This window comes from Peromyscus maniculatus, chromosome 8, assembly GCF_049852395.1.
Source record: "Peromyscus maniculatus bairdii isolate BWxNUB_F1_BW_parent chromosome 8, HU_Pman_BW_mat_3.1, whole genome shotgun sequence".
Taxonomy (NCBI): Eukaryota; Metazoa; Chordata; class Mammalia; order Rodentia; family Cricetidae; genus Peromyscus; species Peromyscus maniculatus.
The window spans coordinates 103,963,827-103,991,777 of NC_134859.1; the positions used below are offsets into that span (position 1 = coordinate 103,963,827).

General features: G+C 53.5%; 3 protein-coding genes and 1 long non-coding RNA gene across 6 annotated transcripts in view; 2 read left to right on the top strand and 2 right to left on the bottom strand.

The window, feature by feature from the left end:
* Window positions 1-1,612: 1,612 nt before the first annotated feature.
* Window positions 1,613-6,420, bottom strand: Foxj1 (forkhead box J1). Its single transcript, XM_006993661.3, has 3 exons — window positions 6,202-6,420; window positions 5,053-5,718; window positions 1,613-3,367 (listed from the first exon to the last, which is right to left on the bottom strand). The coding sequence occupies exons 2-3, from the start codon at window positions 5,548-5,550 to the stop codon at window positions 2,600-2,602; spliced, it is 1,266 nt and encodes a 421-aa protein (XP_006993723.1). The 5' UTR covers window positions 5,551-5,718; window positions 6,202-6,420; the 3' UTR covers window positions 1,613-2,599.
* On the top strand, window positions 6,400-8,193 carry LOC121831522 (uncharacterized). The gene is made up of 3 exons (XM_076544017.1): window positions 6,400-6,609; window positions 6,853-6,918; window positions 8,047-8,193. The coding sequence occupies exons 1-3, from the start codon at window positions 6,400-6,402 to the stop codon at window positions 8,191-8,193; spliced, it is 423 nt and encodes a 140-aa protein (XP_076400132.1).
* The window catches only part of Rnf157 (ring finger protein 157), a 73,959-nt gene continuing 53,399 nt past the window's right edge, over window positions 7,392-27,951 (bottom strand). The window contains exons 10-20 of one of the 3 annotated variants that reach the window (XM_076543776.1): window positions 27,292-27,451; window positions 27,000-27,112; window positions 21,274-21,512; window positions 20,546-20,654; window positions 18,734-18,845; window positions 18,249-18,418; window positions 17,944-18,009; window positions 16,927-16,975; window positions 15,241-15,351; window positions 11,396-11,436; window positions 7,392-9,871 (exon numbers count right to left, since the gene is read on the bottom strand). In XM_076543776.1, the coding sequence (XP_076399891.1) occupies window positions 11,396-11,436; window positions 15,241-15,351; window positions 16,927-16,975; window positions 17,944-18,009; window positions 18,249-18,418; window positions 18,734-18,845; window positions 20,546-20,654; window positions 21,274-21,512; window positions 27,000-27,112; window positions 27,292-27,451 (1,170 nt within the window). In that variant the 3' untranslated portion in view covers window positions 7,392-9,871. Of the gene's footprint in view, window positions 9,872-11,395; window positions 11,437-14,682; window positions 14,910-15,182; window positions 15,352-16,926; window positions 16,976-17,943; window positions 18,010-18,248; window positions 18,419-18,733; window positions 18,846-20,545; window positions 20,655-21,273; window positions 21,513-26,999; window positions 27,113-27,291; window positions 27,452-27,951 lie in introns of those variants that run through there. The other 2 variants (XM_076543777.1, XM_076543778.1) reach the window with 2 other exon arrangements.
* Window positions 9,498-11,779, top strand: LOC143267051 (uncharacterized). The gene is made up of 3 exons (XR_013041979.1): window positions 9,498-9,635; window positions 11,289-11,348; window positions 11,744-11,779. It is a non-coding gene; the product is annotated as an uncharacterized LOC143267051 (long non-coding RNA).

Below are 27,951 nucleotides of genomic sequence, written 5' to 3' on the forward strand. Positions count from 1 at the left end.
TTCAGGAGAGACTCTGTCTCAAGGTAATAAGGCAGAGAACAATGGAGGTCTGGGGAAGACAGGTGCCCCACCCCCCCGCCCCCCAGTGCAAACCCTCACAGTAGAAGAATGTGTGGACTTAAAAGAAAATCTCTGCTTGGGCCCCATTCAAGACTCTGGACTGATGGGTCCACGGTGCAGCATGGGCATCAGAATTTTGAAGGGTTCAGAGTGAACGTCAAGGGCAGCCAAGGGCATGCCTCGTTCTGTTCTGCGGTTCTGTTCTGCGTCTTTAGGCTTTGGCCTTGTATTCATCCAGGGGGCGGGTCTGCTTGCCCCAGACATTGCCTCTCTTTCCAGGATAGGCCCGGGGCAGGCAGTAACTCGCCCCACAGTCAACCAGGGTGTGCCCACCTTGGCCAGGGCCGAAGGCTGATCCCAGAGGCTAATGGAGAAGGCGGGAGCTGTCTTTGTTCTTTTAGCGCTGTGGTCTGTCCAGAGGAAGGGGGGTGGGGTAGGTGATGGAGAGAGGCAGAGGAAGGTGCGGAGCAGAGGCGTTGGTGGGGGGCAGCCCCTCTGTGTGCTGGGTGAAGCGGATGGGCTCTGTGAGGCCCCAGCCTGCCTGCCCTGCTGAGTGTGAGCCCTTCTGGAATATTTGGAATAATTAGCAAATGAAAGCAGCAGGTTATGCAGGGGAATGCCAGGCCGGCCTCCTGCCAAACTCAGGGACTGAGGGACAAGAGGAAAAGGGTTGAGGGGAAAGAGGGGCCGGTGGAGGCTGGACAGGGCTGCTCTGGACAGATGATGTTGTTGTTCTGTGTGTGTGTGTGTCCTGAGTGTGCACCTGTGTTGCACACCTGTGTGTGAGACAGCTCTCACCGGGAGGGCTGTGCACAAGGTGCCATGCAGGGATGAGTGAGGTGGTGGGGAAATGGAGACTGAAAGGGACACACACACTCTGTGCCTCAGTTTACCCATCAGAACTCTGGTAGGCTGGACCTTCACAGTTGGGGTGGGAGGCACAAGTCCCGGCACTAAGGTGGCCTCCTGCCTCCCCAAGCCTGCGACAGGCTGGGTGTGGTAAACATTGCCTCAGAGTGGGATGTGGGGCGCTGGGGCTCCTCCGACCTCACACCCTGTCCCTCCAGGAAAGGGCGAAGGGAGGGCATGCTGGAAGGAGTCCTGGGAGGCAAGCCTGGGCAGGCCCGAGTGGTGGGGGATGGCTTGAGCCAGGGCACACTGGCCTTTGTGAGTCCTTGGGGTGAGGTGGAGCCAACCTCCTCTCTGTCTTTTGTTCCTCTGGGCCTGCAGCCCCAACTCTCCCATTGTGCAGATGGGGGAACTGAGGTGTGGGGTGCCACACCTCAGTGTGGGGTGCTCCCGAGAGAGCTTTACTCCCTTGGCCCTTTACTCCCTGGGGACCTAGGTTGAGAGGAGACCTCCTACAAACCCTCTCTGTCCCATTCTCCTGTTGACATTGAAGAGAAGTACATCAACCCCCCCCCACACACACACCACACACACACACCACACACACACACACCACACACACACCACACACACACACCCCACACACACCAGCGCTTCCACATTTGGCTCTTGCCTTTCCCAAAGAAAGCTAGAATGATGTCCATGTTCAAATTTTAAAAATTTTATTTTGAAAAAAAATTTTATTGTAAAGAACTTTACATGAAAAAGGTTAAATTGCCCCACATGGAGGGTAGATATGGATCCCAGCCCCAGGGGTCAGGATGGAGCAAGACCTGGTCCCCCCAATGCAGACAGGGCATCCCAATGTTTCCAGCAAGCCGGGCATCCCTCCCAGTTAAGTCTTAGCTATAACTATTCTCACTATATTAGTCCCCCCCCACCTAGCAGCTTGGCTGCCCCTGCCCCCACCACCCCAAACCCCAACTTCCTGTTGCTCTCAGCCTCAAGCCAGGCCCAAAGGTTTGCAGCCTCCTCTCTGCCAGTGAGGGGCCCGGGAAAAGGCCCCAGAGGCCATAGCGACTGACTGTCTTGCCCCACCTTGCCGCCCCCTCCCTGCGGCCTCTCCCTTCCTTCCCAGTCTCCTGCCACGACTCTCCTACCCAAGGCTGCCAGGGCCCCTGGGGAGGCTCTGCCGGGAGGGGCCTCCAGGGGGTTAATTTGCTGTCATCTAATTAGCATTTGTTGTACCTGGGAACTTTCTCTGGGTAGAGAGAGACCCGGGGAAGCAGCAGGAATGGGTGAGATGATGCAGAGCTTTGAGGAGAGCCCTGTTCAGTTCCTCCCTGGCCTGGCAGGACCCCTCCAGGCTTCAGCTCTCACGGTGCCGAGGCCAGGGGCCTGCCTTTGCCAGTTCTTGGGCTTGGGGGAACATGGGTCAATGAAACACTGTGTGTATGGGGGTTGCTGAGGAGGGGAGGCAGCAGTTTTGGTCCTGGGCTCCCAGTTCCCAGTCTTCCGGGCTTGGACATGAGGACATCCCCAGCTGGCAGCGATGTGGCCTCACGGAGCCAGCCTTCAGAGACCTGGCCCAGTCCCTGCCTGGGTGCTGAGATGTCCACGGGCCTGTCTTGGGAGGCAGTTCTGGGCCCTGACTTGGGCACTGTCCGGAGATGGGGTGGGGCCTGACCTCTTACAAGAAGGCCCCCACACTGGCCCAGTCCTGCAGGTCAGCGGCCAGGGTGGCATCCCCCGCTTCAAAGAGCGGCTCTGGGGGCAGGCAGCCACTGCCGCCCTCATCCCAGGGATGCTGGAGGAAGGATGTGGCCAGAAAGGTCTCATCGAAGTCCAGGCTGTCGGCAGCCTGCTCCCCCGGAGGGCCCCAGGTAGCAGGGCAATCGATGTGGCGGCCGTGGACGGTCAGGTCCACATCTCCGTGAGAGGCGGGGCTCAGCGGGGGGCTCAGCTCCAAGGCCTCCAGCGAACTCAGCTCTTCACCCAGCGTGCCAGCCTCGAAGATGGCCTCCCAGTCAAAGTTGCCTTTGAGGGGTTCCAGCTCCCCCTGCTCCTCCTGGGTCAGCAGCAACGTGCTGGGAGGCCTCAGGACCTTGGCCACCCTCTTGGGCAGCGGCTGCTTTCGCTTGTGCCCCAGCCTGCCCTCTCCTGTGCCCCAGCCCCCCTCCCCGGTGGCCTCCTCGAACTCCCGCAACAGCTGCTGGGCCTCCGTGTTCACGGTCAGAGGCCCCCCCCAGGGGGCAGAGCTGGGCTCCTGCGAGGCCTGGCGGGCGAAGGCTGGGTGGATGTGGACCGGGGGCAGCCTCCGCTTCTTGAAGGCCCCACTGAGGAGGCGCTCTGCGTACTGGGGGTCGATGCGCCAGAAGCCCCCCTTGCCGGGCTCGTCCTTCTCTCGGGGCACTTTGATGAAGCATTTGTTCAGGGACAGGTTGTGGCGGATGGAATTCTGGGTACAGCGAGAGAACAAGAGAAAAAGCACAGGGGGGTCAGGGGGGTCAGGGGAACAGCGGCGGAGTGGCACCGGGTGCTCCTGCCTGCTCCCCGCATGCACCATTCCTCTGCCTGGGGAGGGATGGATCAACCCGGTGCCCTGACCAGGCGGCTGTAGCTCTGGGACTCTGGGACACCAGCCACAGGGCATAAGGAGCCCGAGTGCGGTGGGTTGGGGGGGGGGGTGCTGGCTTTTGTTCTCTGTTGCTGGGATATCTGCCTGCTCAGTCATCCGAGCTCTGAGCCACAGGGTGGCTCTCAGTGCCACCCCCTGTCATCCTCCCTCCCTCCCCTCCCCTGTTGCCTGCAGGTCCTGGCCAAAGCCCTCGGCTCCCCCACGGCCTGGACTGCCGGCTCCCCTAGGGCCTGGACTGCCGGCTCCCTCTGCCTGGCTGGTTCCCTGTTTGTGAAGTGGGTGGGTTAAGGGAGGGGGCTGGGTGACGATGGATTGTGTGTGTGTGTGTGTGTGTGTGTGTGTGTGTGTGTGTGTGTGTGTGTGTGTGTTGGGAGATTAGTGACTCCTTGTTTGTTGAGCCGGCTGCTGGCCTAGGCCTTCACCCCCCACGGCCTTCTCTTCCCACCCAAACCTCAGTTGATTATTACCCAGTCAAGTGCAGAAGGCTCATTCCTGGGGCCTGCCTTGGCACAGGCCTTGAGTAAGGAGAGGATGGGGATCTTCTGGCCCAGTGTTAGGGCCATTTGGAACAGCTCAGGGTTGCGATCCTGCACCCTGCCTCCTTGGGTGCTTCGGAGAAGCCTGGGCAACCTTAGGCCTCTGTCTCCTCCACCTGGCCCCTGACATTGGGAGATGTTCGAAGCAGTGTCTGCCCGACCTTATCTTGCCTTGTTCATGTTTGGCTGCTTAGTTCCGTTCACGCTGGTGTCCCGGGGCCCAGGCTAGGCTAGCAGGGCAGGTAGGTGGACAGTGAGGCTTTGGCCTGCAAGGCTGGGGTGTTTACGTGGCAGACTGGCCCACTGGCTGCTCTGCGCCAGGTTCCAGAGACTTGGAACCCGAAGCCTTGCAGCAGCAGGTGCCCCTGTGGAAAGCACCTGGCTCGGGTAATTGCCCCCCAAGGGAGGCTGGCTGGGGGTGGGGTGGGGGTGGAGGCAGGAAACTGGGGAGGAGTCGAGGTGGGAGGCTGGGTCAGTAGCTTTAGGGTGACCTCATGACCCCTCCGCCTGGACAACCGATCTTCACATCCATACTGCTCATTTCTGCCCGACTGTCTAGACCAAATGCCAAAGGCAGGGTACAGAACCTGGCAGGAAGGCCACCTGGGTTCCATTTTTGAGTCCAGTTCTGACAAACTATCCTTGGGCAGAACAGTGTCTAGGAATTCTGGGACATGGGACAAGGATGTTCCTTATAGTATCATCCTCTTAGGAGGCTACACTGGCTACAGGACGGATGAATACGCCCTACTGTTTCCTCTTCTCCTAAAACCTCCACGTCTGCACCCCAAAGCCCTGGCTCCAAAAGGAGGGAGTGTTTCTGGAACTTGACAGGGGCCCTCTCATGAGAGGCCCAAGCTCAAAGCTAGGTGCCTCCTTGGCCTTGTAGATCTGGTATGTGAACGTGGCCAAGTGCCAGAGCAGGGAGTGAGGACGGAGTGGCCGCCACCCACACCTCTTCTCCCCTACCTGCCAGGTGGGATCCGCATGGCGAAAGTAACAGAAGTTGTCCGTGATCCACTTGTAGATGGCCGACAGCGTGATCTTGGTGGCCTTGCTGGCCTGCATGGCCATGCAGATAAGAGTGGCATAGGAGTACGGTGGCTTCACATGCGGGTTGGTGGCATAGTCCACGTCGTCGGGGGGCGGGGCCTGCAGCCCCGGGGGCGCGCTTCGAGATGTGCATGACGATGTGGGTTTGCCGGGTGTGTGTGGCTGCCCAAGGCAGGCGGGGTCTGCCGCCAGGGGTGACCCGGGTGCGACCGAGCCCGGCACCTGGTAGTAGCCGTGGGGGTCGGTGCCCCCCGGGGGCAGAGTGGGGGCCTTGGCGTTGAGAATGGAGAATTCCTGCAGCCACTGCAGGCTGGTCAGGCTGTCATCCAGGGCGTCCGGCTCCTCCATGCCGCCCTCGGGCCCGGCCTCCTCCCCGGGCCCTGCTCCGCAGAGGCGCAGCCAGTTCTCCGCCATGTCTGCGGGGTCTCTCCGAGGGGGCGGTCAACATCCACGGGCTGAGCCGGGTGGCCCGCCGCGCTCTCCGGCCCGCTGGTACCCGAGGCTCCAGTTACACAGTCTCCAGAACACTCACTTCCATTCCGCGACCCGGGGGGTCGCCTCCTCCGAATACGAATGTGGGGCCTGCGGGAGCAACACGGAGCTGAGCGCTCTTCCCCTGCTTAGGAGGGAACCCCTCACCTTCACCCTCCAGGCCTGTGGCCAGGTCAGGCGAGCGCAGAGCCCTGGTCTGACCCCTTTCTCCACCTCTCTCCATCTGCCCTTCGAGGACTCACTGGCCACAACGAGGGGAGATGGTAGGGAGGCCCAATCTAACTTTCTCCCAAAGAGTGGGAAACTAGGATCACTCCCCAGTAGTCCGGGAGGGCAGTTCGACGCGGCTAGGGCAGGGGAGGTCGTCTGATCTTTGGAAAGAGGTCTTAGGATGTGGGTCCGGGGAAGGAAGGACACGGGGCCGAATTGTGGACAGGCAGGAAGCGATTTCCCCTAAACTCCCCAGATTTCAGTCACTGGCCCCACCACTTCCGTGGGCGACCGATGGAATGGCTAGCCAGCAGATCCCGACGCCCTCCCGTTCCGTGGCCCACAGCCCTCCCGGTCCCTTACCTGGCTCAGAGTGCAGCCCGGCCAGAGGAAGGTTCTGGAAGAAGTTCCTCCCGCCTCCCGCGGCTCTCTGTCCCCAGCTCGAGGGCTCTGCTGGTGCCCCTCCTCGCCCCCCCCCCCCTCGCCCGACGGCGCTTCTCTGAGCGCCGACGGCCCGGGGACCGGCATTAAGTAGACGCTCGGAAGGCTTCTCCTGCTGCCATGGCGACGCTCCGCCCCTGTAAACAGCTTCCGCTGCGGTCATTGGCCAACCTGTCTCCAAGGAGACCGCGGGCCCTTGCTGCTCCTCTGGCGGCAACTCTCTGGAACTCCCTCGTTCTGCCGCCCTCTCCCGCGCCACCCAGCCCCCTACCCGCCACCGCGACCGGGTTCTGCGCATTCCCGCCCGACAGCCCCGCGCTGGGTCGCACGGTGGGTGCTCGGCTCCCGCCCGAGGCCCCGGGAACCCCTCCCCCACGCGTCGGGTATGACCGCTGCGGGAACCGAGCCCCGGATTCTGGAGACCAAGTCTCGGGGAACCATGGCCTGGGAGTCTTTCCCCTCACTGGTCTGCCAGTGGCCTTTGTTTGGTTTCTGAGGCCTTCCCCTGGTCCCCAAGTGTCTTCTCTGGTGCCCGCAGGCAAGTGTGACTCTCTGATGCCACCTGTCGCTTAGATCCGCAGAAACGGCCACACAGCTCGCAGACATGCCGAGGCGGGTAGGGTAACCCAGCGTCTCCCGGTAAGCAGCTCGCCCACTCACCCTGCTCAAATTCCCAGAAGCTGGCATTCCAGGGGCCTTTGCCGAGGTGCCTCTCCTCCCAGACAGCCGAGGAAGCGGAGCCAGTGGGTAAAACAGGAGAGACACGGCCTGTCAGACCCTCTCAGAGGTTATTCGTTCTGCTGATTTAGCCAGGAACTGGTTAAGTGTTAGGACTCTGGGCCCTCGCCTTCCCTGCTGCCACCAGCTCTGCGATCCTTTAATTATTGAGGAGCTGCAGGATTGGAAGTTCTCCGGTTTAAGGCGACTGCAGGGGCGGATAGGGCTCAGCTAGGAATGGAGCTGGGCGAGTGGCCTTGTATCCAGATCATGCAGAAATCTGTCTGGAACCCAAGAGCTGCTTCGCCCATTCCTCCACCTCCAGATCCTCGAGTAAAAACAGTGAAGGGTGCCCGAGCCACTCCGACAGAAACATTCACAAACGAACAACTCACTTTGTAGTTAACAGCTCCCCCTTCCCTTGTAAACAGCTTTATTCACTTTTAGGAATCATGCAGCAATCCATAAATATTGCATCTTGATGTCCCCACTGTAGTGTGCCAACAAGTGTACTCCAGGGAATGTGAAGGGTACACAGACGGCACAAACAAACAGCACACACACACACACACACACACACACACACACACACACACACTTGCACACACCAGGTGTGCAGCCCCTAAAACAAAGTGAGCAGCCAGCATGCCAACACCAGGTGGACAGGACTAGCTCCCCAGTGAGATGGCTTAGTGTTTGGGTCCAGATGCCGCAGGGGTAGAAACTCTGGGGGGATGAAATTAGGTAAATCCTGACAAGGAGACTGTTTCGAGTGTGGCATCTGATGGAGATACGCCCCGTGGATGGGCTGTTTCTGCTTGCCAAGAACTAAAAGTACAGAGCATGGGGTCTGGGACAGCAAGACACAGCAATGGGTGCTGTAGCCTAGGTACTGGGTTATGTGGCTTAGGCCAACTGAGCACTTGCTGTGAGGAAAGGGGGAAGGGCTGATCAGAATGGCTTTCTTTCTTTCTTTTGAGGGTTCCTGACCACTGTGGCTACTGTTTACCTGAATCTCCTTCATCTCAGCTAGCTCCTTCCTCCTTCCAGGTCACACCACACTGTGAATACTGCTTACCTACTGCCTGCCAGGGGAGGAGGTGGGTCTATGTACCACCACCCCAGGCTAAGGGAACTTCCCTGGTGCTTTTGCTTCATCGAGAAAGTGTGGTTATTGCTCAACTTATACTGGTGTAAACCGTGAGTGTGAAAGGGACCACCAGAATGCTGGGGGGAGGAAAGGCCAAGTGGGCTTGAAATGGCTGAGTCCACAGGGTGTTCAGAAAGGGTACACGTGGGACCTCAGACTCAGTCGATCACACCTCAGGCACAACAGCAGACTCCCTCTAGGAGTGCGGTTTCCACATTCCTGGCCTCTGCAACCACACAAAAGGTACAGAGACCTGTATAGTGGTGCAGGCCTGTAATCCTAATGCTCGTGCAGCACAGGCAGAAAAATCAGAAGTTCAAGGTCATCCCCGGTTGCATACCAAGTTTGAGGCCAAACTCTCCACCCCACCCCTCAGAATCCTGGGCACTGGTGTTTTTTGGAAAGCTTTTGTAGGACCCCACTTACAAAGGCTAAAGCTCCTCATATCTCTCACCGTCATAAGTCACTCTTCCTAATCTTGATCCCAAACCATCTCACGTTTCACTGAAAAACTACCTTTTCCAAAAGCCAGTAGACAGGCATCTATTGGAGGAGCCACGAGAAATCCATCAAGCTGAAAAAGGTGGGACACCCAACAGTTTCCTGCCAGCTTGCTGCCATGACTTTGTCGGAGTGCTGAATGGGCGGCATCTCTAAGCACTGGTGGCCCATGGAGAGGCTGCCCCTCTCATCTGTCAGAGCTGAAAGGCAGGGGAGGGATACACTAGGGTAGGGAGGTCTTCTAATCCTTTGGTCCCAGGTGATCCTGTGCCGGCCGCAGCCTCCCTACTTCCCTTGGTGAGCCTGTGCACCAGTTTGAGAACCATGGGTCCACACTCTTAGCTTAGTTTCTCAACTATTAAGAGAGAGTAGAGAAAGGGCAGCCGGGTTTGAGACTCCCTCTCAATGGCTGTAGTGAAGACGAGCAATGGGAAGGGTCAGGCCTAGCACTGGACACAGGGGTGGCTCAGCAGGCCCTCCTGACTGCACCTGAGGAGGACAAGGCCTTGCAAGGGTGACGATCCTAGCTGGGGGCACAAGAGGCACAGGAGACCAGCTCTGTTAGCAGATCTGGCTTTCAACCAACCTTCTGGCTGCCACCATTGCCCTTAGCCTTGAGAAAGGAACTCCTGGTGCTCTGGGAGGCCAGAGTGCGGGACGCCTCCCTCACATGGCTAACCCTGGCCACTTCAAGTTAGGTTTCTAATTGGTCATGAGGTGCCAGAAACCAGAACCTGTCCATGGGAGTCTGTAACCAAGTTACCAAAACTCCCCAGTCTTCCTGGTCTCTCCTCAGACGAGAAAAGGCTAAAGAAGCAAGCAGGCCTGGCCCTCAGTCAACTGGCCCACTGGGCTTGGCTGCTGCATGACAGTTCACTGGAGGATCAGCCCACATGGAGGAAGGCTTCAGGTTCTTTCTGAGAGGGCAAGGATCATGGGTACAGGAGATGAGGCTGGCAGAGGGCTGCACTCCACACCCTGCCTCCATGTGAGTATAAAGTCCACACGTCTTGTTGAAGATGCCCACAGGGCCTTGGTCCAGTGAGAACAGATGGAATGCAAGGACAGGAGGGGAGCCCAGGTCCAGGTGCAGGTGCCCTCAGACAGCCAAAGGATCCCATACACAAGGCCTGTTCTCTTCAGGGTCCTCCGGGCTGCTAGATGAGAAGTGCCGGCACTGGGTATTGTGACGGTTGACTATGTTATCATCATGCTGCCAGGTACCTGGAGAGGGAAATCAAAGGTTATGGGAGCCATACCTTAGACCACGTCTACATGGTGTCTCCAGCAGGGCAGCACAGGAGTCAATACAGAAGCTAGCAGGACGTGTGTGACCTGAAACTCCTGAGTGTGTGAGCCACTCATGAATGGAAGAGTAGGGAGAAGTAGGTGCTGACATGTTCCAGGGCTGTTCCTCCCTAACTAGTCATTGCCTGTGACCCTCGGACAGATGGACACTGCAGATGTTCTTGCTCACGAACTTACCTAGCATCCATTCTGCATGTTAAGTACTTGGTTCTAGACTTTGCCTATGTTACGAGGCTGAGCCAAGCTGCTTCCTCCATGGAAGGCAGATGTGCCTAGAGCACGCTTCTGACCTACAGCCTTGTTTGCTGTGAGAGCCAGGGGGTAGGAAGGGGCTGGCACCATAGCAGGCCGGGGAGGGAGGGAGGGAGGCCTTGGGTGGGACAAAGTGTGGTGTTCAGAGCCCTTCCTCTCTACCTCTGCTTCTCATCTCTTCCTCATCCGAGCATCTGGGGTTCCAGGATGCTGTTTGTCACATATACCTCTCTCCCAAGCCCTGGCTGCCTCTGTGCTCAAAGTAGAAACTCATCCCTGCGACCTCTCTGCTTAATGCTCTGATGTAACCTACCAACACCTGCATTTGCTCTTCCTACTCACATCCACATCTGCATGGCACCTACCTGGGCCTCGTCCCTAATTCATAGGTATCAGTGGTCTGATCTTTGGCAGGCCACCTTACTTAGGGCCTTGGCTTTCTCATATGTCCAACTAGGTGAGTATGGCCCTCACAAGTTTGCCGTGAGGCCGGCATGAGGCCACATGTAAGTATGTCAGCAGTATACCTGACTCAGAAATGTGCTGTGACCAGTTCCCTGACAGCTTGGTCTGGAGGACCCTCATATATTCCCTGGGTCCCGTCGTCCAAGCTGGCAAGTTAGCTCTCTGTTCCATTCTCTCTAGAAGAGCCAGTGTGTTCTTTATACAGTGACAGGCAGGGCCTTACACTTTCCAGGCCCCATGGTACATATATACACTTTTGCACTCTGGAGCTCAGAAAGGTGTGTGGCCATAGGAGTGGGGTGGGGGTGGGGCTTTTCCCGTATGTGAGGTCAGCTAAATCTAGTGTTGTCCTGAGACCAACTTACAAATGGCTAGTCAGCCTCAGGGTCAGCAGGCTGAAGACACAAAGCCCTGGAATGGCATACATGCTAAGATGAAGCAGGTATCAACTGCTTATTCCTCGTAAATGTCCTGGTGTGGAATCTCTCCTGAGGCTAGAGTGACAGTCCACAGTGGAGACCCAGGAAAGGAGGGGAACAGGGTCTTTCACACCTAAACTGCCATGGGCTCTTTGCTCCTTGGAGCATGAGTCAAAGGTGCTTCTTCCCCTTGGCAGGTAGCACTCTGAGTGGAGGGGAGAGTGTCAAGAAAAAGGATGTTCAGTTAGGAACCCCAGGTAAAATGAGTGGGTCGTTCAATTATATAATTTGGTAGATGTCATACCTATTCCTCAATGTTTATGGGGCAGGACTCCGGAGCTGCGGCTGTTCAGTAGGAGAGACCAAAAGCAAACGGTAAACAAGAGAGAAGACACACACACGCACACACACAAGTAAAACAGCAGCAGCCACATCACCAGCACCATGGTCACTGCTGCCAGCATCCATGACACTGGGCCTGAGGCTGTCCTGACCAAATTCACGGGCGTCCTTATGCAGCATCTGCTACCCTAGGGCTGCAGACTGTCCCTTGTAGAGCAGGCTAGGGTGCAGAAGAGCCTTGTGCAGGGAAGGGATACGGTGAGAGATGAGGTGTCCTTCACCTGCTGCTGTTGCCTCTGCCTCTCTACAGCCCGCTCAGAGGACAGCCTGGACAGAGCTTGGAGACCTGAACTCCCTGGGGGCGGGGGACAGTGATGCTTTCCATTTGTTCCCTTTTGGGGAATCAGAAATGAGGGGAGGAAGAGACCTCCAGAGGCTGGCAGACTTGGGGACACTTGGCACGGCTCTCTGTGTCCCTACTAATGTGCTGATTAAACTTAAGGGCTGTTTCCCCTCAGAGCCTGCCTCTGCAAACCTTCCCTAAGCATCTCTTTTAAAGACAGGATCTCACTTTGTAGCCCTTGCTGGCTACAAACTTGATATATAGACGAGGCTAACCTCAAACTCATAGAAAATCTGCCTGCCTCTGCCTCCTGAGTGCTGGGACGAAAAGTGTGCATGACCACATCTTAATTTTACATCATGAAGCTTGAAGAGAGGAGTAACTTGAACTTCAGGTCTGTATATATATTTTTAGATTTTACTGCAGAGGACTACTCCTGTATTACTCAGTCATGTAAAAACTGTTTGTATTTTCACTAAAACCCGTTATCTCCTCCCTTTTCCATCACATATATTACCCAGGGCCTTGTAAGAATGTTCACCACCCCCATCAGTCTCTGCCACCCATGTACATCCTTAGAAGCCACACTGACTTCGCATGGTCATGCAGTTCCTATCACACCCCCTTCCAACCGTCAGGGGCACTTTCAGAATGTACTGGGCTCTAACGTGAGGGACCAGACACTACCCTCTGTCTTGGGGCCTTTGAAGGCCTGGAAGCTTCTTGGCGGAGAAGAGCTACAATGTACGGCGCCCTCTAAGGCCCTCACAACCCTGCTGAGGATGGCTTTCTTAGCGGAGTGTGACACACGTGATCCAGGGAAGCACCCTCCACCCTTCTTGGCCTTCCCCTGACTGTGCTCTCCACGTGTCCCATGACAGGGAGGCACCTATTTAAAGAGGGACCCAGACTCAGGCAGGGCAGGGCCGGTGGGAAGTGACCCTTTTGGGGAAAAAAGAGTATTCTTTAGTATTCAATAGTGAGGAGCAAGCCAGCCTGTGGCTCTCAGGGTGGGCTGAGAGTTCACCAACCGTTGACTGTGAAGGTAGTTAGTCCGGGAACCTGCATGCACTCTCCTGGCTCTGCCCAGGAGATACCTCAGAGTAGCCGGGCACCTTTGCTATCAGGGTGGTTGTGGCAGAAGCAGCAGAGGGACAGTCTCCTCCCTGCAAGAGCCCCTGGGCTTTAGGGCACTTCCTAAGGCTCTGTGTACACTGAGTGATGTTCACACCCTAGTCTCTCCTGACAGCACCGCAGGTGACTGACTCCATGTCTGGCCAAACTGAGAACTCCATTTCACCTCAGAAAGGCCGGCTCTTGACATTACCGTAAGAAAGCCATGGCTGTTTGCTTCCTTTCTGGACTCTTCTGTCCCCAGACTGCACCCTCCCCATAAATGAAGACGCACTGACAAGCAGGTTGTTGGGAGGGAGGCTTGGAGAGAAGGAAGCAGAAAGAACAAGCTTGGTTTCCATGGCACCGTGGGCTGCCAAAAGCTGGGCTCAGTGTGGAAGCCCTTGTGGAGAGGCTGGCCAGCAGAAAGCTGCAGACACAGGCACCAGCCTCACCCTATGAACAACCAAGAATGCCTACCCCATGGTCCTTGCCACAGAAGCATGCCTGTCCTTACTGAACAGAAATGCGTACATTCCCACACATTCTTTCCTCCAACTCTTTAGTGTACTGAACACAGGCCCTTGCCAGTTAGGACTGGAAGCTTGTCTAGAGCCCTAAGCGAGAGCCCTTCGAGTGCACACACCAGTAAGCTTGCTGTCGGGCTGAGCAGAGGCAGGACAGTGCTGGCACAGAGTGAACATGAACTTTCACACAAGTCAGAGAACATGAATGAGTTAAAAAATGAGCAAACCGGACAGACAGGCCTACATCTGGCATAAAGACATGGAACACAAATGGACAGATGGAAGCAAGGCCAGGCGTGGGAAGGCAGGGGTGAGTGTGCCTGGTCTCCAGCAGCTCCAGTCCAGGCTTAACTGGGCAGGAGGCGGCCGTATGCATCAACGTCCTCCGCCATGCTCGGGCGGGAAGGGAGTAGTGTGCCTGGGGCCTGTGCGGGAGAAGCAGATGATCTGATGCTGTCTCTCAGGTCTCGCTGAAGGCTGGGACCTGGGACCTGTTTGTCCTGTTTAGTTTATCTTCAGGACAAACTAAACAGAATAACTGAAGTGCCCTTGGAAGGCTGGAGAAAGTTTCTCCTGAGCAGCTGGCTTCCCTTGCCACAGGCTTGCATGGGGCCGGGGCCTGCTGGGACCGTACCTGGCACAGGCTGAAGGAGCGTGGCGGCCACGGAAGGAAGGGCCTGTGGCTTAACACCTTCAGCTACTTCGCTGAGCGATAAAGCACTGGACCCAGGAGTGGCTGTTCTGAAGCTGAAGCAGGTCTTCACCGGGCGACACGGGAATCACAAAGGGCGGTGTGAAGGGAGTCTGTGCTGAAGCCAGGAGGGACATCTGGCCCAGGCAAGGCACTTACTTAGCAAGTGGGTTTTGATACTACTGAAAGGGCACACTGAGGCCAGTGCTCAATTGTGGTCTGTTTTATTTTTGGTTTTCAAGATGGTTTCTCTGTTGTAGCTCTGGCTGTCCTGGAACTCGGTCTGTAGACCAGGCTGGCCTCAAACTCAGAGAGCTACCTCCTTCTTCCTCCCAAGTGCTATGGTTAAAGGCATGCACCACTGCCGCCCGGCTTAATTTTATTTTTTGGGGGGCCTAGGTCTTGCAATTGAGCTCCTGGTCTGTAGCTTGCAGTGATCTGGCTGCCTCTGTTTCCAAAGTCTGGGATTATAGGAGTGTGCTAGTGTGACTGGCCTTGAATAATTAACATGGCTGGTTTGCAGATTCAGTTTGAAGTCATGAAGAGAAACGGGGACATGCTGAGAAGTTGGGGCCTCAGAGAACCAAGTATCCCTGCCCTCTGGCTTCTCATTTGGGATTCAAGGCTTACATGTGTGATCACTGTAGACCTAAAGCTCACTGGATCAGAAAGCCATTCATTGGCCTGCAAGATCTTTTAGATTTCTTTGTGATCCTCAAACATATGTCCCTTGAGAGCTATGGTTTCCATTCTAAAAGCGTAGTCCTCCCTTCCAAGGCCTCCATGGGGAGGTGTCTGACTGCTCAGACTTCCTGAGGATGAACACAAGACTGTCCACCTGCTGTGGGGTCTGTAAGACTGTGCTGGAAGGGTCCGACCAAACAGTAAGGTGTGGGTGGGAATTCTGGCCCGTTTCCTTATCCGGATACTGAGCAGGAGCTGCTCTGTGTAAAGCCCAAGGCTTCCTGGGGCCTCTGCTTCCTCTCAGCAGCTGGGCTCCAGCACCTAAGCACACCCTAACCTTCCTAGCCACAACTGCTGCACAGGCTGTAGGTAGGTGCACCATGGGGAGAGCAGGGGAAGAGCAGAGGGATGTCTCCCATCAAGTTCATGTTCAGCAGACTGCCACTCACCGGGTAAGCAGACCTCAGAGCACAGCTTATTGTCCAGTGCTTTCACGCTTGCGATGTCAAAGTCATTGTTATTGTCACACTCCATGCCTAGAAATGCGCATGTCCTCTGGCCTGTAACGGAGTTAATGCAGTTAGACAAGGGCTGGCTATGTTTTCTCTACTTTGCTGTCCTTAAAATAAAAGTCTTAAGGATGGAGACGAAAAGAAAAAAAATCAAATCATGTGTTAAAAAAAAGACGATAAATCAAGTGAGTAAAGAGTGGACAAAAGAACCGAGTTGTGTGGGCATGTCCGGGTTCTCGCATCATCCTGGTTCACTGACTCCTTCCTCGGCCCTTTTCTAGTTGCTGCTCTCTAATAAGTCTGATCCCTGCAGAGAGCTGCCAGACACAAGTAGACAGACCACTGTGGAGGACAGCCGCACCCAGGCCAGCCCAATGACACCATGGCCGGCAGAAGCAGGAGACAGCCATGAGACAGTACCCCGTTCAGGCCTGTGGCTCTCAGGCACAGTGGGGTATGCTTATGACCAAAGGTTCTGCAGAATCATACGCATAAAATAACTCATGGCCTTGGTTCCATAATTTTGCACATTGCATCAGAATGACTGTTCACAAAATTATGTTTTACTCTCAGGAGACTGAAGTTGTTACTTTGAGGATGTTTTCAAGCAACTGTCCCGAAGACTGCAGTCACTAGAGAAAGCTGGGAAAGTTGAAGTGATTTTTCCTTTCGAGTTCCCCCTTTCTTTCTCAGTGATGGGAGAAGAGGAGAGCCCTCCATGTAAACCATGAAGACCCGGGTGGCAACAACCTGACCACCCTGTGCTTCTTAGAAGACAGTGTTCTTTGGGGAAACCATCACTCAGGGTGACTGGCTTGGGCTCTGAATGACCTTTAGAGGCAGTGAAGCTTCAAGCCCTGGGCAGATGTGCAGGGATGAGGAGGCCAGCCTTGAGACTCCTCTCTTTTAGCCTCCTGCCAGTGGGGCTGTCACGTCCACATGCACCCCTGACACCCCTGAAGCAACGGCCAGCGCTAAAGCAGAAGCAACTAGGAGGACATCTGTTGGAGCGACTGCATCCAGGCCACGGCACGCATGCCCACGGCACACATGCCTGGGAGCAGAGGGAGGGCATCTGGCTTCCGGGACAGGTATGGTGGCTTCTCTAACCATGCTCCCCCTTCTCCTTCCTTGGCCCACAGGGCATTACTTCTTCTCCAGCCTCACTGGGAACAAAACTCTGTTAACTGAAGACCAAACCAAAGGTTCCAGTGATGTCTAGGCGAGCCCAGCAGGGATGCCCGTGCTTCCCAGCCACACCCTCTTAGATGTTCTGGACCGGCTACCAGAGTCCTGCCTCTCATGGGGAAGAGACCCTACTGCTGCACTTGGGAGCCCAGGGCAGCCCAAGAGCTCAGCTAGAGAGCTGTCACAGGAGGCAGTGTGGGTACAAAAAGAGACAGTGTCTTCTGCAGCTTTCCCCCTAATCCCGTGGATTCTGAGTCCCAGGAGGAGCTGGGAATGTCATGAAGGTCACTGATAGCCTGTTTGCCTGACATGCCATCGAGAAAACCAGCCCACAGCCACACAGCTAAGCACTGCCACTGAGTCACAGTCGTCCCCCTTTCTTTACCCCTTAGCAATACCCAAGGAGAGAACATGAGAAAGGACCGGGTCTTTTACCATCTTCCTGCACGGGTGGTCTATCCTCTTCCTCTATGATATCATTTCCCTAGGACAGAAGGAAAGCCCCATGAGTCTCCCAAAAGTCAGAGGAGCCAAGTCAAGACAAGACAAATCATCCCTGTGGTAGTTATTTCCATGGTCTGCATCCACACATACTTCCCACCATGGCCAGGGGACGCCTGGCCAGCTGCAGGTATATGCTCAGAATGGGTGGTCAGAATGTCCTCACTACAGCTTACCTGACACTAAAGTAGCAGTAAGAGCTAAATGAAAAAGCACATCAAAGTCAGGTATGGGCACATGCCTGTAAGCCCAGAACTTGGAAGGCAGAGGCAGGAAGGTCACCTGTAAGGCCAGCTTGGTCTATCATAGCAAAGTCTAGGCCAGCCTAAATTCTTAGTGGGTATACATAGTTAAACCCTGTCTCAAACCAGCAAACTAGACAAAATATAAAAGCAAACCATGAGATCATAAAACTTTCAGAAACTCTTTAGGGGCCAAGTACCACCCAAATGTCCTGAAAGGACCTCTATCAACCAAAGCGAGCCCTGGACCGCACAGGGGTGGGTGCACGGCACACCAGGGCATCTTCACTCACAGCTGCAATCCTGTCTGCCTCTGCATAGGGCTCCTGAATGGGGTGTGGAGATTGGATCCAAGAAGTCTCACTCGAGACAAGCATCTGTGTGTCTTGTGGGGAGCACTTGAAACCCTGTGACCCCAGGAAACAGATTAACTGCAAGACAGCAGGGACATTCCTGAGGTCTGTCAGGGTCTGGCATGGGAAAATTCCTCTTGAACTCACTCCCTGTGGATCATGCTAGAACCAGTGTCTCCTGGTAACAGGACAGTGCCCCAGGCCAGAGTTCGAGGCTGCTCTTACTACCCACTCTCCCCTTCTAAATGATCTGGACATGCCACCCAGGAAGGCTTCTCCAGCATTCCTCGGCCTCAGCTGCACAGTTAAAGAAACTGGCTGTGGGGAAGGCTGCTGCTGTCTGCCATCTAGGTTACCTCTGCATCCTGTTCTCCAGCTGCAAGGCCAGCAAAATTGCTGTCTGGGGACTCCGCTGGTGTCCCCTGTAAAAGAGCAACAAACCCCAAGGGTACGGTCATGGCAGGCTCTCCAGTTAGGCTCTTATGACATCAAAGCCAAGGCAAGCGTTCCTCAGCACAAAGTCTATGGCTTATAGAAGCCATATCTAAGGGAGTGCCATGTTCCTGCCAGCACCCCAGCCAGCACCAGGACATGTACGAAGCTGCCTGGAACCCATGTGTGAAGCAGAGAGCAAGGCAGATGGGGCACTTCCTTCCCTTACCTCTCCTTCTGAGGGAGCCCTGCTGGCAGCTAGCGGGGAAGGCAGGGCCTCTCCCTCTTCTTCAGTGCCAGGGGCAATGTAGGAGCCAGACATGGAGGACACTGTGTCGGTGCTGATCTGGGAGGATGCCATGGACATGACTGACTGAGCCAGGCTGCTGCTAGCAGGGTCTGTGGAGAGGGAAGTCAGGGGAGAGGGGCGGGACCAGGATTACTAAGGAGCAGTGCGCCCTTCCTGCACTAGGCCACAAAGGCTGCATACTGCCCTCTCCAAAAAAGGTTTAGACTGAAGGTCTCCCAAGATTCTGCTCCAGCTGTGACAGAGCAGAGGGAGCCTCACCATGCGGGAAGGTGAGTGAGAGCCCTCCCTCCCCAGTGTGGGACCTAGTTAGTGACCAGCTTTGCTGTCCCATCCCCAAGACAGTCACAGCACAGCTGTGGAGCAGTGAGGGAGGCACCTGCAGCCTCTCCTGACCCCTCAGGTACCTTCTGGGGAGGAGATGGTAGAAGAGAGCGGAGTCCCTGAGCAGGATGACTGGTCAATAGCCCCTGAAGACGACAGGGTAAGGTTCTCACTCTCTGGAGTCACATCACGTCCCTGGGGGAGGGATACAATGGGGCATGAAACCAGCGCAAACCCAGCATATGGACAGGAGGGTAAGGGCAGAGCTGGGTAGGGACGCAGAGGAAACAGACACCAGGAAGGACACAGTGACAGGAGAGGCGGCGCTGGCTTCTGTCAGCACACTTTTTCAGCCAGGGCCCGGAGTGACTTTGTCCCAGGGGAGTGCACACGTCAGTCAGCACCTGCCTGAGGCCCAGCATCTGGTGGAGCACACAGAAGCTGCAGCTCCAATGACACAGGTGGCCCAGCAGCTGTCACGGGGACATGCTGGCATTCTGACCAGCTCTCCTTCAGAAGGGAAAGAACATGAAACCAGCAGGACCTCACTGCCTTCAGGACCCCTCCACAGGAACGACAGGGCTCCTGCTCAGCAGATCTGAAGCCAACTCCACCTCCGCTTTCCGCCCACCAATCCCTCGGACACAGCCTTGCCGTCCTGGCTGGACTTTGGAAAGGTGCAAGGACGGTTCTCCAGGTCCCAGGCAGGCTGCTTTCATCCTAGCTCAGGCCTGCAGGACTGAGGCTTCCCTGGCTCTGCTGGCCTCCTACATGTGACATCAGAAGCCTTTGCACGACAGAGCTCTCCCTGGATCTCTTGGCCTGCTCCAAGCTTCCTCTGCATGTTCCCTCCCTCCCTTGTCTAAAACCGTCAAGGTCCATCCTAATGCTACCCTCCACAGCAGCTTTTCTCATGTCCTCCACTAGAGGACATCACTAGAGGAGACCGCACATCACGCTGCATAGCACTACTTCATGGTTTCTTCTGAGGACTCTGTCTGCCCCTCTCTTGAGATAGCCTCAGTAGCAGGCTGGCACTTAACTTGATATGTAGTTCGGGCTGGCCTCAAACTTGTGACCCCTGCTTTAGCCCCCAGTGCTGGGACTACAGGCAACCCGTAATCCTACCTAGCATGTGGGAGGTGAGGCAGGAGGATCTGGAATTCAAGGTCATCTTCAGCAATACCATGAATTCATGGCAAGCCTGAACTACGTGAGACCCCAAGTGAACCCCCCCCCCCCCCCACACACACCACCACGTATTCCCTCAAGAATACTTACTGGGCAGCAACAATGAACAATGCTCTCTCAACTAGACATGAACTCCTGAGGATGGAGCACTTTCCCATCTCTGAATGCCTCTGGAACCCAGTTTGCTGCCCTGGACAGTGCCTGGCTAATAAGGTCTCTCAGTTCTAGGTCTGTGTGAGGGATGTACAAGGTGGAAAGTTCTAGTCCTTACTGCTGTCCCACCTCTGCCCTGCACATCTCCCAGCACATTTCCACTGCTTTCTCGTGTCAGACCCTCTTAGATGTCCACACAGCTCTTTTCCTCTGTGGGTCCCTGCTCCTGGACCGATGGCCGCTGCAGTGCTAATTTCAAGGGTCCCCTCCACAGGGCCATCTAGGCCACCGTCGCTCCACTTCCCAGCATGTCAGGCCACAAGGACAGGGCCTTTTATGGTTTCCTCTCTGCTGTGACCTCAGTCTGTGAGATGGGGCCAGGAGCAAACAGGCTGCAGACACTGGGGAACTTCCGAATCTCAGGAAACCTCTGCAGCTACCACCTTGTAAGGTTCTGGAAGGCCTAGTGAACTGGTAAAGCGGGAGGACCAACGAGCCATGCAGGCAGCTGCCTGGTGCCAGTGCCCGGGAGGGGGAAGAAAGCCAGTTACCTCTTCAGGATGCTGGGCTGACAGCCTCTGAGAGAGCTGAGTCTCTGACTCACTGCACGAGTGCTCATCTTCCTCTTCATGTAGCACAGAAGAATTCTGGGAAACGGATCTGGAAAAGCGCAGAGGAAAAGCAGCTGAATGCACGGTCCACTCGGGAGATCAGTGCTGGCCCGACCTCTCCTTGCTCAGGCCGCACGGGAGCACTGGAGGAGCCAGGCCGGCTCTCGGGAGCACTGGAGGCGCCAGGCCGGCTCTCGGGAGCAGGGGAGAGGTGCGCTGCAGTGGGACAGAGACTGCTCTGCTCTAGCCCCTCAACTTTGAGAAAAGCACCAGCAACCCCCTCGCCCCTTGACCTGTGAGATAGCCTCCTTTGCCAGAGAAACTGTTATGCTTGTGTCCTATGGATTTAAATGTTCAGGATATAGAACCCTTCCGTTTCTCTGACTCCAAGGGATTCTGTCTACAATACAATGTCCTTTTCCCTATACATCACTTTCCTCACCACCACCCATACCCTGCCAAAGAACACCCTAAACAGACACCTAATGCTATCTCTGGGGAAAACTGCCCCTCCCTCACCACTGCCTCTCAGGCCTTCTGTGAGTGAGCAGCATTGGGGACCGGGAGAGTCTGACCTAGGCTGTGACTGACAACGCTGAGGAGGCAAAGATGGCTTTGAAAGCTTTCAAAGACAACCCAGGGAACAGTGGTGGGCATCAACTACTTACTTGGACAGACTCTTTTTGAGTTTGAGTCCTTGGTTGCTGCAATCAGACAGGCGGTCAAGAGGGGACAGTGTCCTTACAGGGGGCAGATGGCCATCACTGCCATATGATGGTAGCATTCCTGAGAGGTGGCCATCTCCAAGGACATGAAGTGGAGGAACTGCTGGGGATGGGGTGAGGGGCCCATTGAGGGCCTCCAGGAGAGACACCACTTCGTAGCCTGGTGGAATATTCTCTGAGGACTACAAGAATCAGAGATAGGCCAAAAATTAGGTACTTTTTGTATTAGGGTATGATCATGCTTCCTACTGGTCATTAAAAGATGAGTTTTGTTTTCAGGCATCTGCTCTGTTAGAAAAGCATTGGTTAAACATAAAGAAGGTCAAGTGTTGAAGAGCCACAGGTCCTAAATAATTCTTCACAAAGTCTGTCTTTCTGACGGTAATGGAAATAAATGCTCACTATAGGAAATTTGTAAAATACATCAAAGATGAAAAAAATTACCAATAACCAAATCACCCAAAGTAACTTTTGGTGGCAATCTAGTGTATTTTTCTAATTATTTTATTTCTATTGTTTATGATTTATTGCTAATCTATGAATGACAGTTTTGGGATGAAGAGACGCTCAGTTGTAAGGGCACTGGCTGCTCCGCAGAGGACCTGAGCTCAGCTTTGCAGAGGACCTGAGCTCAGAGCCCAGCTCCACATCAGTAGCTCACAACCATCTGTGACTCCAGCTCTAGGGCCCTAATGCTGCCTTCTGACCTCCAAGGGCACCTGCACTCACATGTGCGCGCGCACACGCACGCACACACACACACACTAAAATAACAATTCTGAATCTTGCTTATTTAATTAAACAAATATTCCTCCTCTCTTTCTTTTTTGGTTTTTCAAGACAGGGTTTCTGTGTCCGGGAACTCACTCTAGTCCAGGCTGGCCTGAAACTCAGAGATCTGCCTGGCTCTGCTGGGATTAAAGGTGTATACCAGCATGGCCCAGTTCCTTTTTTCTCTTTCTTTTTCTTTCTTTCTTTTTTTTTTTTTTTTTTTAAGATTTATTTATTTATTATGTATACAGTGTTCTGTTTGTATATATGTCTGCATGCCAGAAGAGGGCACCAGATCTCATTACAGATGGTTGTGAGCCACCATGTGGTTGCTGGGAATTGAACTCAGGACCTCTGGAAGATCAGTCAGTGCTCTTAACCTCTGAGCCATCTCTCCAGCCCCAGTTCCTTTTTCTTAAGACAGGTTTTCATGAAGCCCAGTATAACCCAAACTCACTCTGTCCTCCTGCCTCCGTCTTCCAAGTGCTGGGATTACAGGCACACACCGGTACTCCCAGCTTCCCCTATAGCTGGGAACTCTGATTCATCCCTGCAGAGACACCGTGAGTTTCCTGCCTGCACGCGCTGGGTGCAGCTGGGTTCAACGTGTCCTACTGTAACAGCACTCCAAGGAACATCCTTGTACACACATATTTTGTCAGGTCGAGGGGTGGCTCAGTGGTAGGATGCCTGCCTAGCCCATGAGGCCACAGGTTCCATCCTAGGTGTCACCAGCACAATAAACCCCTTCTCTCTCCTGTCACTTTCTCAGTATCAAGTCACAACTTACCGTGTATAGATGTTTTTCATTTCTTGAAGAGCTTAACTAATTTTTTCTGTGTGTGTGGTGTGTATACACACGTGTGGGTGTGTGCTCTGAATCCACATGCAGAGGCTAGAGGAGGATGCCAGATGTCTTCCTTTGTCTCTTTCCTCCTTATATTTGGAGACAGAGTCTTGCTAACCCTGAGGCTCACCGTTTGGATAGGTTGTCTGAAGAGCGGGCTCTCGGGAGAACCTGTGTCTGCCCCACAATACTGGAGTTATAGCTATGCACATGAAACCATGCGCAGCTTTTATGTGGGTGCTGCATATTTGCATTAAGTCCTCTTGCTTTCAGAGTAAACACTCTTATCCACTGAGCCATCTCTTACCCCACAAATGTTTCTCGGGCTCTTTATATAGAAAGCCGGTTTGTTTTCTCAAGGGCTTATCTAGTCACCCTCCTAACAAGCAATAGAGAACATTCAATTTGGTTTTGGGTGGTTTTTTTTTTTGGGGGGGGGGGGGACTCTGGAATGGGTATCTTTAATTTTTTTTTTTAATTTGGAAGATGAAAAATGGTATCTCATTTTAATTTGCATGACACTGATTTTTAATGTGGCTGAACCTTTTTGTTCTTTGTGGCACTGAAGACTGAAGTACTAATGCTAGACTGAGCTGCATCCTCAGCCCTTGCTCTCCTCACTAGGCAGCCCCATGTGGGTCCTAGTTGAACACTCTACATTCCTGTCATGAGAACTCTGTGTCTGATGTAGGGACCCACGGCCTTCAGTTACCCACTACTTCATTCTGATGGGCTACAGTGAAGACAGTACTTTTCTTCTGATATGTGTGTTGTTAAAGTTTCTTTAAAAATTTTGTTTGTAGCCAGGCAGTGGTGGCTCATGCCTTTAATCCCAGCACTTGGGAAGCAGAGTCAGGCGGATCTCTGTGAGTTCAAGGCCAGCCTGGTCTATAGAGCAAGATCCAGAACAGGCACCAAAACTACACAGAGAAACCCTGTCTCAAAACAAACAAACAAACAAACAAACCCCAATTTTTGTTTGTTTTAAACTCTGGTTACCTTTTAGAATCTGAATTTTTCAACTTTCTTTCTTTAAATAAAAAAAATTGTAGATGTGTATGAATATTTCCCTGCATATATGTATGTCCACCACATAGGTGTAGTGCCCACAGAGGCCAGAAGAGGGTACTGGATTCCCTGGATCTGGAGTTACCAACAGCTGTGTGTTGTCATGAGGTTACTGAGAAGAAAACCAGTGCTCTTTGTTGTTTTTGTTTCATTTGTTTGGTTTTTTTGAGACAAAGTTTCTCTGTGTAGCTCTGGCTGTCCTGGAGCTGGCCTTGAACTCACAGACCCACCTGCCTTTGCCTCCTGAGTGCTGGGGTTAAAGGCGCAGCAGGAAGTGTTCTGAACTGCTGAGCCGTCTCTCCAGGACTTCTTTCTCTGGGTGCTGGTGTTGGGTATGTGCATGTGACTGCAGGTGGCTGCAGAGGCCAGGGATGGCCCTGGACCCCAGAGCTGGTGGTGGAGGTGGCTGTCTTTACCTCTAGTGGCTCCTCTGCAAGAGCAGTACCTGTTCTTAATTCCTGATCTGGCTCTCCGGCCTCTCAATTTTTATTTTCTTGCAGTGTTAGAGATGAACCAGGGCCTTACACATCCTACCCAATTTGACCCACACCTCTAGCTTGGTTTTTAATCTTAAAATTTTATTTATTTATTTATTTGAAAGAATTTGGGCAGTGGTAGTTGTTCTTGAGGCAGCCATGTAGCCCAGGGTTGTCTGGAATTCACAATATAATTAACCTGTTTGTCTTGGGCTTCAGTCCAGAGTACTGGCGTTACTGGTGTGTGCCATCACACTGGGCTTAGGTTTTGTTGGTGGCAGGTTTTTGTGTGTGTGTGTGTTGTTTTTGAGACAGGATCTGGCTGTGTAGCCCTGGCTACCCTGGCACTTATGAACTATGTAGTGTAGGCTGGCCTTGAACTTGCCATTCTCCTTCTCAGCCTCTTGGCTACACTTTTTCTGTGGCTACATCTACATTCTCCCCACGGTTTGGTGTGTGTGTGTGTGTGTGTGTGTGTGTGTGTGTGTGTGTGTGTGTGTGTGTACATGGATGTTAGGTGTCTAGGGATGGTTGGCTGGCCAGTTCCAGGGGTTCCACTGTCTCTGCCTCTTCTCTGGGATACAGGCAGTCACTGCTGCACCTGGCTCTTTATGTGGATAAGAAAATCCAAACTCAGGTCCTCAAGCTTGTTTGCGTAGCAAATACTTTACCAACTGGACCTCCTCCCGCTTCCCCCAACACCCCCACCCTTTTGTAGTTTTTACTGCCTGAGTATTGTGGAATCCATATTCAATTGAATAATCATGTACAATTTATTCTAGGTTTTTAATGCTTTACTTGGTCTGTTTGTTGGGTTCTTGTTTTTTTGAGATAAGGTCTTTCTATGTAATTCTGTCCAGGAACTGATATGTAGACCAGGTTGGCCTTGAACTCACGGAGTTCTGCTTGCCTCTGTCTCCCGAATGCTGGGATTAAAGTCATGCACAGATGTGCCTGCTGGTTTGGTTTTAGTAGCTAACTAATTATTCCATCTAGAATCTATTTCATAAGGATTAAATTGATAAGATGGGCTGCAGAAACGGCTCAGCAAGTAAAGGTGATTGCCACTAAGCCTAACGACTTGAGTTTGATCTTCAAGACCCACATGATAGGAGGCGATAATCAATTCCCACAAGCTCTCCCCCACCACATACTTCCTCCTCCTCTCTCTCTCTCCTCTCACACACGTTAAATAAACATAAACAAATGTCATTTAAAATGCTAAAATGACTTCCTCCCTTATAATTGACTAACCAATTTCCCTATACTGTTACCTGAATAATAAATTTCTCCCACCACTGGGTTTGTCAAGGCAAGACAATACATGTAGTTGTTTAGGGTGGGGGCTTGTATGGTGCTAGTGACTGGTCCCAAGGCCTCGCTTATGCTAGGTTCACGCTCTGTCCCTGGGCCACACTCACACACACCCATGGCTGTTTTCCACCTGCACAGCACCCAGGCTCACTCTGATCTTAGTGTGTGTGCTGCCGAAGCCAGCACCCAGGCTCACTCTGATAGTCTCCTTACACCATGACACTAAGGTCAATTATCTGCTTGGCTTCCAAGCTCTGGTGCCACAAAAAAAGGATGAAGAAAGGCAGCAACTTTCTTCAAGAATTCAAGTAAAGATAGTAAATTTGATTCAAATCCAAAAATCATTCTTGTTTCTGCTTGGGGGAGTTCCAGAGTTGGATCTGGAGTGAACCTCCACAGACGGCTCTAGGAAGATAAACATGAGCTGGACTCCAAGTTCCAGAGGGGGAAAAGGAGCTTTCGGTGATCAAAATTCAACGTATTAGTAACCTGCTTAAGACTTATTGATTTTTGGGTTGGGCAGTGGCAGCACATGCCTTTAATCCCAGCACCTGGGAGGCAGAGACCGGAGGATTTCCAGTTCGAGAACAGCCTGGTCTACTGAGCAAGTTCCAGGACAGCCAGGGCTACACAAAGAAAACCTGTCTCAAGAACAAAACAAAACAAAAAAAAAAATTCCAAGATTTATTTATTTGTATTTTCTGTGTATGAGTGTTTGCTGGCATGAATGTTCGTGCACCATATGTATGCTTGGTGCCTTTGGAGGTCAGAAAAAGGGTGTCAGATCCCCTGGGACTGGAGTTACAGACACTCAAGAGCTGTCATGTGGGTGCTGGGAATTGAACATAGGTCCTCTGCAAGAGCAGCCAGTGCTCTTAACTGCAGAGCCCTGTCTCCAGGCCCAATATTAGTATGCTTTACTACAACATGATCCCAGCCAGTCTAAAGAAAACCCTTCAGCATGCTCAGGTCTAATTTTTTGATATAATGCCAGAACAAAACTGGGTGTCCTTGGGAGCAAGAAGTAGGAGGATCACTAGGAGTCTGAGACCTTCTGGTCTACATGGCAAGTTCCAAGCCAGCCACGGTCACACGGCCAAACCCTGTCTCAAAAACAAAACCTACAGAAAAATATCAAGGACACAGGAGAGAGTATCTATTTCCAAGAGGCCATGCTACCGAGCCCAGCTTACTGAATGCTCTTCAGAGTCTGATGTCTGGGATGAGATGATGGGGTTAAAGCTGGTTGGAGATAAAGGGCCCAATTTTTTCCTCATGGCTCGGATCTGAAGCAGTGCCCGGAAGGCTGTGAAGAAGAAAAGAGGCCATCAGGACATCCTGTTTCAGGATTAAGGATGAGCAGGAGCTCAGACAGAAACCATACTCCCTTCAGCACCCATCCATCCATCTGCTACACCCAGCAACAGTGTTCTGAGCTTTGTGCCCACCCTTCCGGCCCTGGCTGTCAAGCTCCCCAGGACTCACGCAGCCGGCAGATGGGGCAGTTGTTGGCCTGGTAGCGCAGGGTGTCTGCACAGGTGTTACAGAGGCAGAGGTGACGGCAGGGCAGGATCAAGGTATCACGGACATCTGAGAGACACACCACACACTCGGCACTGTTATCGCTCACTTCCTCCTCAGCCACCTGGCCAGAGAGACAGACTCAGCTGATGACTCAAAGCCTTCCACCCCACAGCTTATTCCCAAGGAGGCCTGGCTGAAGAGCAGACACACACTCAAACAGGATCCACACTGACACTGGACTGTAGTTTACACAGTGCTTTTCTGTCTTTTAAATTTTTAGTTTATTTTATATGCTTTGCCTTTTGCATGCCTTGTGCTTGCAGAGGCCAGAGGAGGGTGTCAGATCCCCTGGAGCTGGGGTTAGACAGTTGTGTGCTGCCATCAGGGTGCTGGGAATCGAACCTACAATTTCTCTTAACTGCTGAGCCACCTCTCCAGCCCTGTGCAGTGCTTTGGATACTTGGCCCCTGCCTCTAGGAACTGCTTGCCTGAAGCTGAGAGACTGGACTAACCCCGAGTTCATTCTTCCTCTGAAGGTCTGAGCAGAAGGGACCTAGGAGAACACAGGGGTGAACGTGAAGGGAAAATGAAGACCCTCCCAGGAAGCAGAGCTCAACTGAG